Here is a 19,324-nt window from a genome sequence, read left to right as displayed (position 1 = left end):
CTACACAGATAAAAATATTTAAATTTCAATGTAGTAAATAGAAGAGTATAGTAAAAGTAAATCGAATTCGTCTATTGTTGCAGCATCACGTTTAATTTTCAACTTAAGATGTTTGACTGTTGTATGATCGTGTACATTTAAAGAGCATTCGATTGAAAAATAAGCGATTTGTATTTGACATTCCAGTTTATTTTGATGCTCCAATTATGTACATGAAAATAAACTGAAATTTACAACATATTTTTAGCTGTGTAGACCTACTACCTGTAGTAGATCTTATTGGATATTCCCTTCTTCATCGTAAAACAATGTAGTAGAACTGAAATAAAACTAATTACGTTTTGATTTTCAAGTCACTATTAGTCACTTTTTCCAGAATCGGAAGTCACTATTTAGTCACTTATTTCTCAAATCTGGTCACTAAAATAACTTTTTTCTGCACTACTTTTTGCTACCAGCCCTGGAACAAAAACTTTTTCTTATCTTTAGTGAAATTTTGCAGTGTAAGACACAAATAAGTTTTTTTTTGTATTTTTATTCAAAAAAATAAACAATTACCTACAAGTTATCCATGTCACACGTTTTTGAAGGAGTTAGCTTTTTTCGATTACATTATTTTGATTAGAAAAAATGGGTAAAGAGTTTGGCCCTATTCAAATGATAGTCCAGATAAATTTTGGAAAAACTAGGAATGCAAAGTGGATTGTTGTGTCAAAGTTTACACAACCAGAAAATTTCATTGAAATGTGAGGGGGTGCTGCCAACATCTGTACGAGTTGGCGATATATGCGTCAATAGTCGATCCAAATCGTGACAAGGAAATGGTTTAGGATAACCCCTGAGACTTCTCCATATATTTCTTCAGGAATTCCTCAAAAGTTTTTTTTTTGCACAAATCATGGAGTTCATACAGTGGTTCTTCGATCGATTTTGCTATAATTTTGTCCAAAATTTATGATTAGGTTTTGTTTAAGAACCCAAGCAACAAATTCTCCAGAAATGGTACCACTGATTTCTTAGGACTTCCTATAAAATTGTCGTTCAGTTTTTACAAAACTTTGACCAAGAATACCTCTAAAGATACCTTTAAAATTACTCCAAAAATTTCTCCCATGGTTTCTTCAGAAACTGTAGCAGAAATTCTTTGAGAAAATTTTCAAGTCAACTCCAGCAAATCCTGATGAACTCTAGTGAGGAGCACTGCACAACTTCCTAACTTTGGAGGAAGTCTTGAAGGGTTGTTATAGATAAATTCCAAGGATAATTATCGAAAACTTAATCAATTGAATCTCTGGATAAAATCCTACAGGATTATCCTGAAAAACATTTAACAGAATCCATGGAGAAATGGTCGAAATAACTGCTATGAATTTGCTGGTGTGAGACCTCCAAAGAAATTTCGAAGAATCTATGGTGGTTTTACTTGAAGAACTGCAGGAATAATTCATGGATGATTAGTTGGAGAAATTTGTAAATAACTTTCTGGAGGAACTTATTGAGCATTAGCATAGATCACAGTACAATTCGTATTTGCTACTCCGTGATTGATCAGAACAATCAAAATTGCACAAGGAATCAACAGACGGAGCTTGGGAGTAGCTTACCATCTTCAGTGTACAATTTTAAGAACCCAAAACATTACAGAGCCAACAACGACACCGGCCATGTCCTTACGGTCGTCTGGGAAGGGAAGGAATGTTACTGTGACATCCATTGTTACTAAAGACTGGGTATACCGCTGCATCTTTCAGGTTTCAGACGCTACAAAATCTGGATTAATCTTGTTAAGTGATGTTTAGTGAAACATTAAATATAAAATATTACGACACCTATGGGGTGTTTTCATGTCTCAGTCGTTAAGTGTAGAAAGGGATGTTTGAGATTAATATTATCCTATATCAATTATTATTAGCAAGGTTTCAAATTGTCACTCACTCGCACGATAATGGATTTCTCCCTCACAATAATTTTCAGTGAAAACTTGCTTTGTGAAATTATCCGTCAAAAAAAAAAAAAACAAAGCGAACGTAGACAATTATTATCATTTTCTTTATTAGTATCATTCCAAACATTACATTCATTTCTTATATCTAGGTGTTCTGTGTTATTTGACAACACTATCATCCTAATTTGGTAAAACAAATTTAAGATTTAATTAACATTTTGTTAACAACATATTACATTTCATTTGCCGTAGCAGTTCAGTTTTTTTACAGGTGAGTTGATTTCACCTGCTTATAAGAGAAAAAAAAATGTTTTTAATATACTTAACCTAACTTAACCTAAACATATAACGCATTAATCGTGGCAATAGAAGATTGTAACGATTTTTGCCTGAAATTATTAATGATTGTATTTGACATTTGTTCCAATGTTTCAACATTGGATATTCTATGTAACTCATTGGTACTATACCAGGGAGGAAGCCTCAGAATCATTTTCAAAATTTTATTTTGAATTCTCTACAGAGCTTTCTTCCTGGTATTACAACAGCTAGTCCATATTGGTACAGCATACAACATGGCTGGCCTGAAAATTTGTTTGAATATCAAAAGCTTGTTCTTAAGACAAAGTTTTGATTTTCTATTAATAAGGGGATAGAGACATCTTACATATTTATTACATTTGGCTTGAATGCCCTCAATGTGATTTTTGAAAGTTAAATTCTTATCTAGCATGAGCCCTAGATACTTAACTTCATCTGACCAATTTATTGGAACCCCTCTCATCGTGACAACATGTCTACTTGAAGGTTTCAAATAAAGAGCTTTTGGTTTATGTGGGAATATTATTAGTTGAGTTTTGGAAGCATTAGGAGAAATCTTCCATTTTTGCAAGTATGAAGAAAAAATATCCAAACTTTTTTGCAATCGACTACAGATGACACGCAGGCTTCGTCCTTTGACGGAGAGGCCTGTGTCATCCGCAAACAAAGATTTTTGACATCCCTGAGGTAGCTCAGGTAAGTCAGATGTGAAAATATTGTATAATATTGGTCCCAAAATGCTGCCTTGAGGAACACCAGCTCTTACAGGAAGTCTTTCAGATCTGGAGTTCTGATAATTAACCTGAAGTGTACGATTTGACAGATAACTTAGAATTATTCTAACAATGTATGTTGGAAAATTAAAGTTTTTTAATTTTACAATCAAACCTTCATGCCAAACACTGTCGAATGCTTTTTCTATGTCTAGAAGAGCAAGACCAGTAGAATAGCCTTCAGATTTGTTGGAACGAATCAAATTTGTTACACGTAAAAGTTGATGAGTGGTCGAATGTCCATGGCGGAATCCGAACTGTTCATTGGCAAAAATTGAATTTTCGTTGATGTGAGCCATCATTCTGTTCAAAATAACCTTTTCAAAAAGTTTACTGATGAAGGAAAGCAAACTGATTGGACGATAGCTAGAAGCTTCTGCAGGATTTTTGTCTGGTTTTAAAATTGGAACAACCTTAGCATTTTTCCATTTGTCAGGAAAATATGCTAATTGAAAACATTTGTTAAATATATCAACTAAAAATGATAAGCTACTTTCCGGAAGTTTCTTGATGAGGATGTAGAAAATTCCATCATCGCCAGGAGTTTTCATGTTTTTGAATTTTTTAATAATAGTTCTCACTTCTTCCAAATCAGTCTCCCAGGCATTTTCGAAAACGTTCTCTTGATTGAGAATATTTTCGAACTCCTGAGTAACTTCATTTTCAATTGGACTAGTAAGTCCTAAATTAAAATTGTGCGCACTTTCAAACTGCATAGCAAGTTTTTGAGCTTTTTCGCAATTAGTTAGTAATAATTTGTTTACCTCTTTCAATGCCGGTATTGGCTTCTGAGGTTTTTTCAAGATTTTCGATAATTTCCAAAAGGGCTTAGAGCCAGGGTCCAATTGAGAAATTTTATTTTCAAAATTTTTGTTTCTTAATTGAGCAAAACGTTTCTTGATTTCTTTCTGCAAATCCTGCCATATAATTTTCATAGCAGGATCACGAGTGCGTTGAAATTGCCTTCTCCTCACGTTTTTAAGACGGATCAAGAGTTTAAGATCATCGTCTATAATCACGGATTCAAATTTTACTTCACATTTTGGAATTGCAATGCTCCGGGCTTCAACAATGGAATTTGTTAAAGTTTCAAGAGCATTGTCAATATCAAGTTTAGTTTCTAAAGAAATGTTAACATCAAGATTGGAGTCAACATACGTTTTATATATATTCCAGTCGGCTCGTAAATAATTGAAAGTGGAGCTGATAGGATTGAGAATCGCTTCATGGGATATTTGAAATGTAACAGGGACATGATCAGAATCAAAATCAGCATGAGTAATCAGTTGGCTACAAAGATGACTAGAGTCGGTTAAGACCAAATCAATCGTAGATGGATTTCTAGAAGAGGAAAAACATGTGGGGCTATCAGGGTATTGAATTGAGAAATATCCTGAAGAGCACTCATCAAATAAAATTCTGCCGTTGGAATTACTTTGAGAATTATTCCATGACCGATGTTTGGAATTAAAGTCACCAATGACAAAAAATTTTGACTTATTGCGAGTCAATTTACGCAAGTCAGTTTGGAGCAAATTAACTTGCTGCCCAGAGCATTGAAAAGGCAAATAGGCAGCTATGAAAGTATATTTACCAAGCTGTGTTTCAACAGAAACACCTAAAGTTTCAAAAACTTTAGTTTCAAATGACGAAAACAGTTGATGTTTTATACGCCTATGAATGATGATTGCAACTCCCCCACATGCCCCATCAAGTCGATCATTACGATAAACAAAAAGTTAGGATCTCTTTTGAGTTTAGATCCAGGTTTTAAATACGTTTCGGTAATAACTGCTATATGCACGTTATTAACCGTAAGAAAATTAAACAGCTCGTCCTCTTTACCATTCAGAGAACGAGCATTCCAATTTAAAATATTTAAATTATTATTTGGATCCATTAGAAAAACGTAATCCAATAACAATTTGATTTGTAAATTTTACACCAACTTGGACTGCTTCAGTCATAGTGGTGGCTTTGAACATTGCATCAATCATTAGATTCAATTGTTCAGTTAGAAAATTAAAATCAGAGGCAGACATGTCATGTGATTTCCCATTGGAATTTCCGGTAGACGAAGAAGCGGAGTTACCTGTGGCGGTAGGGTTTTTTCCATTTGATTTGAAACAAGTAGAATGGGTACCCATGGATCGAACAGGGGAGGAGTTCAAATTTCCTGCTACGATATCGGCAAAGGATTTACCGTGGGTAGATACATTCGAAATAGAAAGATTCGAACGGCTACCCGACGGATTAAAATTAGTTTGTGAATGAGCATGATTATGATCTTCCTGATGGGTATGATTCATGATCAAGCGATCGTTAACTGAAAAATGAGCATTGTTCGATACTCTACCAGGCAAATTCCGGAAACGACCGTTATCGTAACGGATATTATCTTTCATCTGCCTGGCACGAGCCTCAATGACCTTTTTGCGTGAAGGACAATTCCAAAAATTGGACTTATGGTTAGCCCCGCAATTACAACATATGAATTTGGTGGTATCTTCCTTCACTGGACAGACGTCTTTGGCGTGAGAAGAACCTCCGCAAATCATGCATTTAGCATCTATGCGACAATGTTTTGTACCATGACCCCACTTTTGGCACCGACGGCACTGAGTGGGGTTCTGGTTATTTCCTCCAGGTTTCTGGAAATGTTCCCATGTCACACGGACATCAAACAAAAGTTTTGCTTTTTCTAAAGCTTTAATATTATTTAGTTCTTTTTTGTTAAAGTGAACTAAATAAAATTCTTGAGAAAGCCCTTTCCGAACAATGCCAGTTCTCTTTTTCATAATGATTACTTGGACTGGGGAAAATCCAAGTAAATCATTTATTCCATTTTTGATCTCTTCAGGTGATTTATAGTCACTTGAGAGACCTTTCAAGACAACTTTGAACAAACGTTCAGTTTTGTCGTCATAAGTAAAAAATTTGTGCTTCTTCTCTTCAAGATGTTTGAGAAGAAGCTCACGATCTTTAAGAGTTTCCGGCAAAACGCGACAGTCTCCTTTCTTTGCGATTTGGAAGGAAACCTTGATTCCCCTAATGGAGTTCAAGATCTCCTGCCTAAATCCCCCAAATTCGGAACAACTGACCACGATAGGCGGCACTCTTTGCTTCCTCACTTGAATCAAAGAGCCTGGGCTAGAGGCTGCTTCGATTTGGTGTTCGGAAAATTTGTCTAGAGCATCGAACTGATTGCTCATTTCGATACAATTATTCATTTCACCCTTGGAAGAAAGTTCGCATTCCGGGGAAACGTCCTTTCTTCCATTCTTGCCACGTGTAGTGACAGTTTTAAAACCCACTTTTTTGGAAGGAAGTTGTGAATTCAGAGATTCACCCTTCCTTTTGTTTGTTGTTGATACCATGTTTAATTAATAAACGAAAGAAGACGTGACCTTCGAAAGGTTTTTTCCCAAGACGGTGTCCAAGAAGGATTACCACCGCTAGCTTTCGCCAACGGGTCCAACGAAAAATCGAAGGCACGGGTCCAAACAAGGATCGTAAAGGGATCAATAGTAGAAAAAATAGTACTGAAAAGTACTGTTTTAGTAGCACTGAAAAGTACCGTTTTTAATTTTAGCACTGAAAAGTACTGTTTTTGTAGCACTGAAAAGTACTGTTTTATTGCTTTAGGTAGTTTTTAAGAAAACTTCCAAGAGCAGAGAGAATTCGTGTACGCACAGCACGAAGGTACGATGCGCACTGGGAACGTAGACAATCATTTTCTCTTTCTCTTATCCATGAAAAACATTTCCTCTATCCATCGCCACAAGTAGTAGTTGTTTTATGCACCAAATTAACCACTGCTTTTGTCAAGTTGATGTGGTAGCATAGCTAGCGTGCTCGCATCGCGGTTGTTTTTAGCAATGTTCTAGGTTCGAATCCTGTCGCCAGCAACAATTTTTGTTTATCCACATAGTGATAATTCTCGGGAGAAGTTGGTGAGCAGAAATATGATGGGGTGAAAAAGAAATTACCCCAGAGTGGAATGATTTTCGGTAATCCTCCATCGTAACTGTAGGGAAAATAAGAGTGAGCGAAACAAGATGTTCACGTGAGGCAGCGAAAAAGCATTCTCCTTTAGTGCGAAAAATCGCAGATTTCGCATCATTGATATGAAAATTCATAACCCTGTATACCTCTGCATCTCCATGTATGTCACAGGAAGAGGCTTCTCTCTTCTTTCAAACAAAACATCGACACTTTCAGTATCGAACCTTACGTTGTTTTATTACAAAATAAAAAGTACAGTTATGTTTATTTGTTATGTAAAATATGGATGAGCATATATCGACGCTTGTAGAATCAATCTAATCGATGTTTTCTTTTTTAAAGACGCATCTATGTTAATATATAAAACTCATTTGAAATATTAGAATGAAACGAGCTCACCAATTGACACTCCATGATAGGGCAGTTGCCAATCACTTTCAATGTCATCATCAGCACTACCTTAACTACCTGGAGGAACGTAGTAATGAATTACTGGTCGAATTAATTGAGGGATTCCTGGAATAATTATTGATTTTCCTAGTTCAAGGAAGAATTTATGAGCGATTCCTGAGATGAGCTGTACTGCCATTCTACGCCACCTTGTCCCATGTTACATAGAACAGCCTTATGGATAACAGGACAATTATGCGTAGAACGGCAGAGTAGATGAATTCACGAAGAAATGAGAATGGCTGAAAAAAAAGAAGAAACAAATAAGTATAGAAACACCTTGAGGAATTCTTGCAGGGGTTCGTGGAAAAATCTTTAAAGAACTTTTTAAAATACTCTGGAATAATCCTTTGGGAATTTTCTTGGAAAAACTCCTGTTGGAATATTTCGAAAATACGCTAGAGTAACTGTTGAAAATAATCGATAGATAACTGAAATTGGTGGAGAATCTGGAATAGCATATTGGAAAATTTTCAGACCAATCCCTGTGGAAAATCGAAGTTTACTAAAAAGATAGTGATAACAGTGACATCAGAAACCATTTTGGTTAAAATAGCGGCTTTAAAGACCCTCCATTAAACCATTACACGTAGATAATTTTTAGAGACTTGTATCAAAAAAGAGACAATGTTTCTAAAAAAAGACCTGCTACCAGTCCTGAAATGTGTGTTTGGGCCTTGGGGACGTTTTGTATGACCTGAAGTACCGAGTAATTACCAGACATCATATCTGTTTTTAAGGACTTCATATGCTTTGAAAATAATATGCATGATGGTTTTTGAGCTTTTAGATCCACTAAGATAATTAAACAACATAAAAACACTTTCCAAGTCTTCATTGGTGTCGTAAATCTAAACTCAAAGATGGTTTGATGCACTTTGGATGTCCCATATGCACTGGAAGACTATGTGAACAGTTTGGACAAGCAATGAATCAGGATCATTGACTCTACACGGAGAAATCAGACTACCCGAAAAATAAGTTCTTTAAACTCAAATTTGGGTAAACTGCATTTAGTTTTTACCCACGGTTGGGTTGTTTTTCCTCTCTCGCAACAGCAATGTTGTCAAAAACAGAGAGAGACGCACCGAGCCATCGTCGAAGTTCAACGGAATAAGCCAAATTTGGGTTCTTTCGAGTTTACCTAAAGTTAAGTTGTTTTAACCCATCACTGAAACTGCGAAAGCTAACGCTGGGTAGATTTTTGTTTGCACTGAGTTGCTTGATTTACCGTTGTCAAATGAAAACAGCCTAATGATAGGTATATGTCAGTTTACCTAAATTTGGGTTATCCCACGGAAGAGCCGAATTGCGTCAGAAGAAGTCAAAGTTGGGTTGATTTGTCGCTATCTGTAGTAATCATATATCATTGAGAATCCTCTGTTCTAACCAACTTCCTAACTGATATTTGTTTTTCTCCCCGTAAACTTTGTTAAGATTTTAGGTAAACGAGGTCTTCAAACAGCAAAAGCGTAGATTACACTACCCACCAAAAGTATGCAATCGTTACAATACTGAGCTTGCAGCACTTTTCAGTTTCGTATAACCCAAAACCTAATGAAAAAAGTGTTCTTAACTAAAATTTAAAATATTAGTTACATATTGAAAGACATTCCCGAAAAACAAAATCGAAATTTCTCTTTGCAATTCCGAAATAATAATCATTTTAGGTGATGCTAAACTTTTCAATATAAGTGTTGCAATACGTGATTCCATACTTATGATGGATGGTCATATACACATCAAGATTTTTCTTTAGACCTAAAGGATCTGCTTGGACATATTTTGATTCAATGGAGCATCTTTAAGTTTGGGTTGCGCTGGTAGATCAAATGAACCAAACTCAAGGACAATTTGAAGAACCTATAATCTATTATTTCTCTTCATAAGGTTTCATAGGTCGTGTTGTAATGATGTTATAAGGATTTATTTTTGATCAAAAAGAAAACTTTTTGAGTCTTGTACTTGATTGAATGATATGAATTCCAAAATAGTTTGTAGAACCTAACATATCTTGATTACTTTTATGATTTTAAAGTATGTAATATTCTCGTGATTCAATAAAGCTTCGCAAAGTATGCAAATTGGTAGAAGGGAGGTTGTTTACCATAATATGAATTATCGGAACATCGATAAACCAGAACATTTTGGACGACCTAGAACATCCCGAAAAATGTTTTCAATATATTTAGCTTTTTCTATGATTTTTAAGGTACATCTGAACAAAAAATGTGTGCAGAAAACAGTACTCCCAAAAGGGTTACTGTTGGGATACGTCTCCGTCTTCCGGGCCATAATTTTTCCTTCTCGTCAAATTCTCCAAGTCGAAAGCGGCTAGTAAACATATTATTTAAATTGCTCCAAAGCTGCGGTGCGACCGACTAATGGCTTCTCCAGCCCGCGCAGCGTGAGGAATCACTCAATAATCGCTCATTCACGTTTTGTTTGTGTATTTACTCCGCGTGTATGGACGATTGATTCGATGATCGCTTCCCGCTGGCCACTTTAGTTTGTTTACTACGCTAATGGTTACGAGAGGGAAATCTAAACCGGCAGGAATGCCAAATGTGCGCTGGTAATTGATTTTTATATTTGGGCTATGAGGATATTATGTATATAACGATAAATTGTGGAAATCCAGCTCAAAATTTAATGATCGTTGTTTGTGAAATTTGGGAACACTGCCCCAGAAACTTTTTCGCTAATTTCCAGCGCAAATTCCATCTCGCTAATTTGTTTACTCATGTGGACATTTTCCTCCCTTCTTCTCATCTCCCCAGGCCGGCTAATTCATCCTGGACCAGCACCCTGGCGGACGGCACGGACAACGGTTAGGGAGGCGGGAGAGTTGGCAGCACTGCCTGGGCCATGGATCACGCGGTTCACGCTGCCCGAGGAAGACCATGGAACAAGCTGCGCTTCGAGAACAACGAGCTGGAATGCCTGTACCAGCGGTACACCCTCAAGTTGCAACGGTTCTCCGTGACCGGAGTCGTTGCCCTGGTCGTGGTCCTGTGCGGCGTCATGGCCGGGCTCAGCCTCGGTTACAACCAGGCGCCGACGTTACATGTAAGTTCCGATCCCTTTCCCATGATCCCAGGTAACGAACCTCAACGGCTTCTCATCTTCTCTTCCCGCAGAACGTCTTCAACTCGTTCATGTGTCTGATGTTTGCCGTCATTCTGGCGCTGCTGCAGTTCCGGTTTATCCGGGACTCGCACCTGCCGTACCTGTGCTATGGGATCCTGTTCTTCACGGCGGCCTTCTGCTTCATCTCGATGCCCACCGTGGGGATTGTGTTCCCCGTCGATACCCGGGAGGTGATGGCCGAGGGCGTCTGGCAGATTGTGTTTGTGGTGTTCTTGGCGTACGCCATGATGCCGCTGCAGATCTGGGAGGCGGTGCTGTTCGGGATCATCTTGCCGTCGATACACATCGGACTGACCGGGTATAATATCTACAATGAGAACTTTCAGTATTTGGCGTATCAACAGGTAAGTGGTACAAACATTTAGGATTTCAAACGTAAGATTTCAGAATTCTTCAGGAGACTGTTTGGAGTCTCCGGATTCTACGCAATCTCGATGGGGCGATCCTACGGAATCTCCGTAGCGAGATTCTTCGCAATCTTCGTGGGGAGATTGTATGGAATCTCTGTGGAGAGATTCTACGGAATCTCCGTTGGGACATTCTCCGAGAGGAGATTCTACGAAATCTACATGGGAGATTCCACGCAATCTACGTGGAGAATGGGGTAGATTATTTAGAATCTGCAAAGGTATATTCTCTGGAATCTCCGTATCGATTCTCCGGAAGAGAGATTCTTCGGAATCTCCATAGAGAGATTCGTCAGATTCTCCAGAATCTCCATAGCGAGATTCTCCAGAATCTCCATAGCGAGATTCTCCAGAATCTCCATAGCGAAATTCTCCAGAATCCCCATAGCGAGATTCTCCGGAATCTCAATGCAGAGATTATTCGGTATCTCCATGGATAAATTCTCCGGAATCTCCATACAGATATTCTCTGGAATCTCAGTAAAGAGATTATCCAGAATCTCCCTAAAGAGATCCTCCAGAATCTCAATGCAGAGATTCTCCGGTATCTCCATGGATAAATTCTCCGGAATCTCCATGGAGAGATTCTCCAGAATCTTCATAGAGAGATTCTCCAGATCCTCCATACAGATATTCTCCGGAATCTCCATAAAGAGATTCTCCAGAATCTTCCTAAAGAGATTCTCCGAAATCATCAGAATCTCCCTAGACATTCTTCGGAATCTCCCTAAAGAGATTCTCCGAAATCTCCCTTGAGAGATTCTCTGGAAACTCCATGGAGAGATTCTCCAAAATTTCCGTAAAAAGACTTTCTGGAATCTTTATGGAAGGGTTCTCCGGGATCTCTTTGGAAGGATTCTCCGAAATCTCCATAGAGGGATTCTCCAGAATCTCCATATAAAGGATGATTTTTCTGAATCTCCGAAGGAAGATTCTTCGGAATCTCTCAAGGAAGGATCTTCGGAATCTCTGAAGGAAGATTCTTAGGAATCTCCAGAGGAAGATTCTTCGGAATCTTTGAAGGAAGATTCGTCGGAATCCCCGTAGGAAGATTCTTCGGAAGCTCCATTGAGAGATTCTTTGGAATCTCCGTGGAAGATTCTACGGAATCTTCGTATGGAGATTCTAGAAAATCTCCGTGGGGAGATTTTACGGAATCACCATTCCCCACGGTGATGGGATCTCTCTTGGGAGATTTTATGCAATCTGCGTAAAGGGATTCCACTGAATCTCCGTGGGAAGATTCTATGGCGGAAGATTCTTTGGAATCTCCGTAGGTAGATTCTTCGGAATTTCCTAGGGAAGGTTTTTTGGAACCTTCGAAGGAAATATCTTTAGAATTTCCGACGATAGGTTTTTTAGAATCTCCGAAGGAAGATTTTTCAGAATTTCCGAAGAAAGGTTTTTTGGAAGCTCCGAAGGAAGATTCTTCGGAATCTCCGAAGGAAGATTCTTCGGAATCTCCGAAGGAAGATTTTTTGGAATCTTCGAAGGAAGATTCTTCCGAATCTCCGAAGCAAATTTCTTCGGAATCTCCGAAGGAAGATTCTTTGGAATCTCCGAAGGAAGATTCTTTGGAATCTCCGAAGAAAGATGCTTCGCAATCTCCGAAGCAAGATTCTTCGAAATCTTAGAAGAAAAATTCTTCGGAATCTTCGAAGGAAGATTCTTCAGAATCTCTGAAGGAAAATTCTTTGGAATCTTCGCAGAAAGATTCTTCGGAATCTCCACAGGAAGATTCTTCGGATGCTCCGAAGGAAGATTCTCTAGAGTTTCCTGGAAGATTCTTCGGAATCTTTGAAGGAAGATTCTTCGGAATCTTCGAAGGAAGATTCTTCGGAATCTTCGAAGGAAGATTCTTCGGAATCTTCGAAGGAAGATTCTTCGGAATCTTCGAAGGAAGATTCTTCGGAATCTTCGAAGGCAGATTCTTCGGAATTTTCGAAGGCAGATTCTTCGGAATTTTCGAAGGAAGATTCTTCGGAATCTTCGAAGGAAGATTATTCAGAATCTTCGAAGGAAGATTCTTCAGAATCTTCGAAGGAAGATTCTTCGCAGAAAGATTCTTCGGAATCTCCACAGGAAGATTCTTCGGAATCCCCACAGGAAGATTCTTCGGATGCTCCGAAGGAAGATTCTCTAGAATTTCCTGGAAGATTCTTCGGAATCTTCGAAGGAAGATTCTTCGTAATCTTCGAAAGGAAGATTCTTCGGAAAATCCTAAGGAAGATTCTTCGGAATCTCAGAAGGAAGGTTCTTCGAAATCTCAAAAGGAAGATTCTTTGGAATTTTCGAATTAAGATTCTACGCAATCTCCGCAGATAGATGCTTCGGAATCTCCGAAGAAAGATTCTTCGGAATCTCAGAAGAAGACTCTTTCGGAATCTCCGAAGGAAAATTCTTCGGAATCTTCGAAGGAAGACTTCGGAATCTTCGAAGGAAGACTTCGGAATCTTCGAAGGAAGATTCTTCGGAATCTTCGAAGGAAGATTCTTCGGAATCTTCGAAGGAAGATTCTTCGGAATCTTCGAAGGAAGATTCTTCGGAATCTTCGAAGGCAGATTCTTCGGAATTTTCGAAGGCAGATTCTTCGGAATTTTCGAAGGAAGATTCTTCGGAATCTTCGAAGGAAGATTCTTCGGAATCTTCGAAGGAAGATTCCTCGGAATCGAAGGAAGACTCTTCGGAACTTCCGAAGGAAGATCCTTCGGGATCTCAGAAAGAAGATTCTTCGGGAATTCCGAAGGAAGTTTCCTCGGAATCTCCGAAGGAAGATTTCTCGGAAGTTCCAAAGGAAGTTTTCTCGGAATCTCCGAAGAAAGATTCTTCGGAATCTCCGAAGGAAAGTTCCTCGGAATCTCGGAACGAAGTTTTTTCAGAATCTCCGAAGGAAGTTTCCTCGGAATCTCCGAAGGAAGATTCTTCGGAATCTCCGAAGGAAGATTCTTCGGAATCTCCGAAGGAAGATTCTTCGTAATCTCCAAAGGAAGATTCTTCGTAATCTCCAAAGGAAGATTCTTCGTAATCTCCAAAGGAAGATTCTTCGGAATCTCCGAAGGAAGATTCTTCGGAATCTCCGAAGGGAGATTCTTCCGGATCTCCGAGGGAAGATTCTTCGGAATCTCCAAAGGAAAATTCTGCAGAAACTCGGATGGAAGATTCTTTTGAATCTCAGAAGGAAGATTCTTCGGAATCTCCGTAGGAAATTCTTCGGAATCTCCGAAGGAAGATTCTTCGGAATCTCCGAGGGAAGATTCTTCGGAATCTCCGAAGCAAAATTCTTCGGAATCTCCGAAGGAAGATTCTTCGGAATCTTCGAAGAATGATTCTTCGGAATCTCCGAAGCAAAATTCTTCGGAATCTCCGAAGCAAAATTCTTCGGAATCTCCGAAGGAAGACTCTTCGGAATTTTCGAAGGAAGACTCTTCGGAATCTTCGAAGGAAGATTCTTCGGAATCTTTGAAGGAAGATTCTTCGGAATCTTCGAAGGAAGATTCTTCGGAATCTTCGAAGGAAGATTCTTCGGAATCTTCGAAGGAAGATTCTTCGGAATCTCCGAAGGAAGATTCTTCGGAATCTTCGAAGGCAGATTCTTCGGAATTTTCGAAGGCAGATTCTTCGGAATTTTCGAAGGAAGATTCTTCGGAATCTTCGAAGGAAGATTCTTCGGAATCTTCGAAGGAAGATTCTTCGGAATCTTCGAAGGCAGATTCTTCGGAATTTTCGAAGGCAGATTCTTCGGAATTTTCGAAGGAAGATTCTTCGGAATCTTCGAAAGAAGATTCTTCGGAATCTTCGAAGGAAGATTCCTCGGAATCGAAGGAAGATTCTTCGGAACTTCCGAAGGAAGATCCCTTGGGATCTCAGAAAGAAGATTCTTCGGGAATTCCGAAGGAAGTTTCCTCGGAATCTCCGAAGGAAGATTTCTCGGAAGCTCCAAAGGAAGTTTTCTCGGAATCTCCGAAGAAAGATTCTTCAGAATCTCCGAAGGAAAGTTCCTCGGAATCTCGGAAGGAAGTTTCTTCGGAATCTCCGAAGGAAATTTCCTCGGAATCTCCAAAGGAAGATTCTTCGGAAACTCGGAAGGGAGATTCTTCCGAATCTCCGAGGGAAGATTCTTCGTAATCTTCAAAGGAAGATTCTTCGGAATCTCCGTAGGAAATTCTTTGGAATCTCCGAAGAAAGATTCTTCGGAATCTCCGAGGGAAGATTCTTCGGAATCTCCGAAGCAAAATTCTTCGGAATCTCCGAAGGAAGATTCTTCGGAATCTTCGAAGGAAGATTCTTCGGAATCTCCGAAGCAAAATTCTTCGGAATCTCCGAAGGAAGACTCTTCGGAATCTTCGAAGGAAGATTCTTCGGAATCTTCGAAGGAAGATTCTTCGGAATCTTCGAAGGAAGATTCTTCGGAATCTTCGAAGGCAGATTCTTCGGAATTTTCGAAGGCAGATTCTTCGGAATTTTCGAAGGAAGATTCTTCGGAATCTTCGAAGGAAGTTTCTTCGGAATCTTCGAAGGAAGATTCCTCGGAATCGAAGGAAGATTCTTCTGAACTTCCAAAGGAAGATCCTTTGGGATCTTAGAAAGAAGATTCTTCGGGAATTCCGAAGGAAGTTTCCTCGGAATCTCCGAAGGAAGATTTCTCGGAAGCTCCAAAGGAAGTTTTCTCGGAATCTCCGAAGAAAGATTCTTCGGAATCTCCGAAGGAAAGTTCCTCGGAATCTCGGAAGGAAGTTTCTTCGGAATCTCCGAAGGAAGTTTCCTCGGAATCTCCGAAGGAAGATTCTTCGGAATCTCCGAAGGAAGATTCTTCGGAAACTCCGAAGGGAGATTCTTCCGAATCTCCGAGGGAAGATTCTTCGTAATCTCCAAAGGAAGATTCTTCGGAATCTCCGAAGGAAGATTCTTCGGAATCTCCGAAGGGAGATTCTTCCGAAGGAAGATTCTTCGGAATCTCCGTAGGAAATTCTTTGGAATCTCCGAAGGAAGATTCTTCGGAATCTCCGAAGGAATATTCTTCGGAATCTCCGAAGCAAAATTCTTCGGAATCTCCGAAGGAAGATTCTTCGGAATCTTCGAAGAAAGATTCTTCGGAATCTCCGAAGCAAAATTCTTCGGAATCTCCGGAGCAAGATTCTTCGGAATCTCCGAAGCAAAATTCTTCGGAATCTCCGAAGCAAGATTCTTCGGAATCTCCGAAGCAAGATTCTTCGGAATCGCCGAAGCAAGATTCTTCGGAAAATCCGAAGGAAAATTCTTCGGAATCTCCGTAGGAAATTCTTCGGAATCTCCGAAGGAAGATTCTTCGGAATCTCCGAAGCAAAATTCTTCGGAATCTCCGAAGGAAGATTCTTTGGAATCTCCGAAGAAAGATGCTTCGGAATCTCCGAAGGAAGATTCTTTGGAGTCTCCGAAGCAAGATTCTTCGGAGTCTCCGAAGCAAGATTCTTCGGAATCTCCGAAGCAAGATTCTTCGAAATCTCAGAAGGAAAATTCTTCGGAATCTTCGAAGGAAGATTCTTCAGAATCTCTGAAGAAAAATTCTTTGGAATCTTCGCAGGAAGATTCTTCGGAATCTCCACAGGAAGATTCTTCGGAATCCCCACAGGAAGATTCTTCGGATGCTCCGAAGGAAAATTCTGCAGAAACTCGGATGGAAGATTCTTCGGAATCTTTGAAGGAAGATTCTTCGGAATCTTCGAAGGAAGATTCTTCGGAATCTCAGAAGGAAGATTCTTCGAAATCCCAGAAGGAAGATTCTTGTGATTCTCAAAAGGAAGATTCTTCGGAATTTTCGAATTAAGATTCTACGCAATCTCCGCAGATAGATGCTTCGGAATCTCCACAGGAAGATTCTTCGGAATCTTAGAAGTAGACTCTTTCGGAATCTCCGAAGGAAGATTCTTCGGAATCTTCGAAGGAAGGCTCTTCGGAATCTTCGAAGGAAGATTGTTCAGAATCTCTGAAGGAAGATTCTTCGGAATCTTCGAAGGAAGATTCTTCGGAATCTTCGAAGGAAGATTCTTCGGAATCTTCGAAGGCAGATTCTTCGGAATCTTCGAAGGCAGATTCTTCGGAATTTTCGAAGGAAGATTCTTCGGAATCTTCGAAGGAAGATTCTTCGGAATCTTCGAAGGAAGATTCTTCGGAATCTTCGAAGGAAGATTCTTCGGAATCTCCGAAGGAAAAATCTTTGCAATCTTCGCAAGAAGATTCTTCGGAATCTCCACAGGAAGAATCTTTGGAATCCCCACAGGAAGATTCTTCGGATTCTCCGAAGGAAGATTCTCTGGAAACTCCGAAGAGAAATTCTCCGGAATTTCCGAAGGAAGCTTCTTCGGAATCGTCGATGGAAGATTCTTCGGAATCGTCGATGGAAGATTCTTCGGAATCTCCAAAGGAAGTCTTCTGGACTTGTCCGACAAGTCATCCAGACTTTTCCGACAAGTCTTCCGGACCTGTCCGACAAGTGTTCCGGACTTGTCCGACAAGTGTTCCGGACTTGTCCGACAAGTCTTTCGAACTTTTCCGACAAGTCTTCCGGACTAGTCCGACAAATCTTCCGGACTTGTCCGACAAGTCTTCCGAACTTGTCCGACAAGTCTTCCGAAATTGTCCGACAAGTCTTCCGAAATTGTCCGACAAGTCTTCCGAACTTGTCCGACAAGTCTTCCGAAATTGTCCGACAAGTCTTCCGGACTTGTCCGACAAGTCTTCCGAAATTGTCCGACAAGTCTTCCGAAATTGTCCGACAAGTCTTCCGAAATTGTCCGACAAGTCTTCCGAAATTGTCCGACAAGTCTTCCGAACTTGTCCGACAAGTCTTCCGAAATTGTCCGACAAGTCTTCCGAACTTGTCCGACAAGTCTTCCGAAATTGTCCGACAAGTCTTCCGAAATTGTCCGACAAGTCTTCCGAACTTGTCCGACAAGTCTTCCGAAATTGTCCGACAAGTCTTCCGAAATTGTCCGACAAGTCTTCCGAAATTGTCCGACAAGTCTTCCGAACTTGTCCGACAAGTCTTCCGAAATTGTCCGACAAGTCTTCCGAACTTGTCCGACAAGTCTTCCGAAATTGTCCGACAAGTCTTCCGAAATTGTCCGACAAGTCTTCCGAACTTGTCCGACAAGTCTTCCGAAATTGTCCGACAAGTCTTCCGAAATTGTCCGACAAGTCTTCCGAAATTGTCCGACAAGTCTTCCGAAATTGTCCGACAAGTCTTCCGAAATTGTCCGACAAGTCTTCCGAAATTGTCCGACAAGTCTTCCGAACTTGTCCGACAAGTCTTCCGAAATTGTCCGACAAGTCTTCCGAACTTGTCCGACAAGTCTTCCGAACTTGTCCGACAAGTCTTCCGAAATTGTCCGACAAGTCTTCCGAAATTGTCCGACAAGTCTTCCGAACTTGTCCGACAAGTCTTCCGAAATTGTCCGACAAGTCTTCCGGACTTGTCCGACAAGGCTTCCGGACTTGTCGTATAAGTCTTCCGGACTTGGCCAACAAGTCTTCCGGACTTGGCCAACAAGTCTTCCGGACTTGGCCGACAAGTCTTCTGGACTTAGCCGACAAGTCTTCCGGACTTGGCCGACAAGTCTTCCGGACTTTGGCGACAAGTCTTCCGGACTTGGCCGCCAAGTCGTCCGGACTTGTCCGACAAGTGTTCCGGACTTGTCTGACAAGTGTTCCGGACTTGTCCGACAAGTTATCCGGACTTGTCCGACAAGTGTTCCGGACTTGTCCGACAAGTCTTTCGAACTTGTCCGACAAGTCTTCCGGTCTAGTCCGACAAATCTTCCGGACTTGTCCGACAAGTCTTCCGAACTTGTCCGACTAGTCTTCCGGAATTGTCCGACAAGTCTTCCGGACTTGTCCGACAAGTCTTCCGAACTTGTCCGACAAGTCTTCCGAAATTGTCCGACAAGTCTTCCGAAATTGTCCGACAAGTCTTCCGAACTTGTCCGACAAGTCTTCCGAAATTGTCCGACAAGTCTTCCGAAATTGTCCGACAAGTCTTCCGAACTTGTCCGACAAGTCTTCCGAAATTGTCCGACAAGTCTTCCGAACTTGTCCGACAAGTCTTCCGAAATTGTCCGACAAGTCTTCCGAAATTGTCCGACAAGTCTTCCGAACTTGTCCGACAAGTCTTCCGAAATTGTCCGACAAGTCTTCCGAAATTGTCCGACAAGTCTTCCGAACTTGTCCGACAAGTCTTCCGAAATTGTCCGACAAGTCTTCCGAAATTGTCCGACAAGTCTTCCGAACTTGTCCGACAA

At 40.2% G+C, this 19,324-nt stretch overlaps 1 protein-coding gene across 4 annotated transcripts in view; it reads left to right on the top strand.

Moving 5' to 3' along the window:
• LOC5571379 (Ca(2+)/calmodulin-responsive adenylate cyclase) overlaps nt 1-19,324 on the top strand; it is a 199,874-nt gene that overhangs the window by 144,848 nt on the left and 35,702 nt on the right. For all 4 annotated transcript variants that reach the window (XM_021857395.1, XM_021857386.1, XM_021857381.1 and 1 more), the window contains exons 3-4: nt 10,275-10,563; nt 10,635-10,988. In XM_021857395.1, the coding sequence (XP_021713087.1) occupies nt 10,363-10,563; nt 10,635-10,988 (555 nt within the window). In that variant the 5' untranslated portion in view covers nt 10,275-10,362. The remainder of the gene's footprint in view (nt 1-10,274; nt 10,564-10,634; nt 10,989-19,324) is intronic.

This window comes from Aedes aegypti, chromosome 1, assembly GCF_002204515.2.
Source record: "Aedes aegypti strain LVP_AGWG chromosome 1, AaegL5.0 Primary Assembly, whole genome shotgun sequence".
Taxonomy (NCBI): domain Eukaryota; kingdom Metazoa; phylum Arthropoda; class Insecta; order Diptera; family Culicidae; genus Aedes; species Aedes aegypti.
The sequence above is the reverse complement of the archived record's forward strand: the minus strand, read 5'-3'. Positions and strand labels throughout refer to the sequence as shown.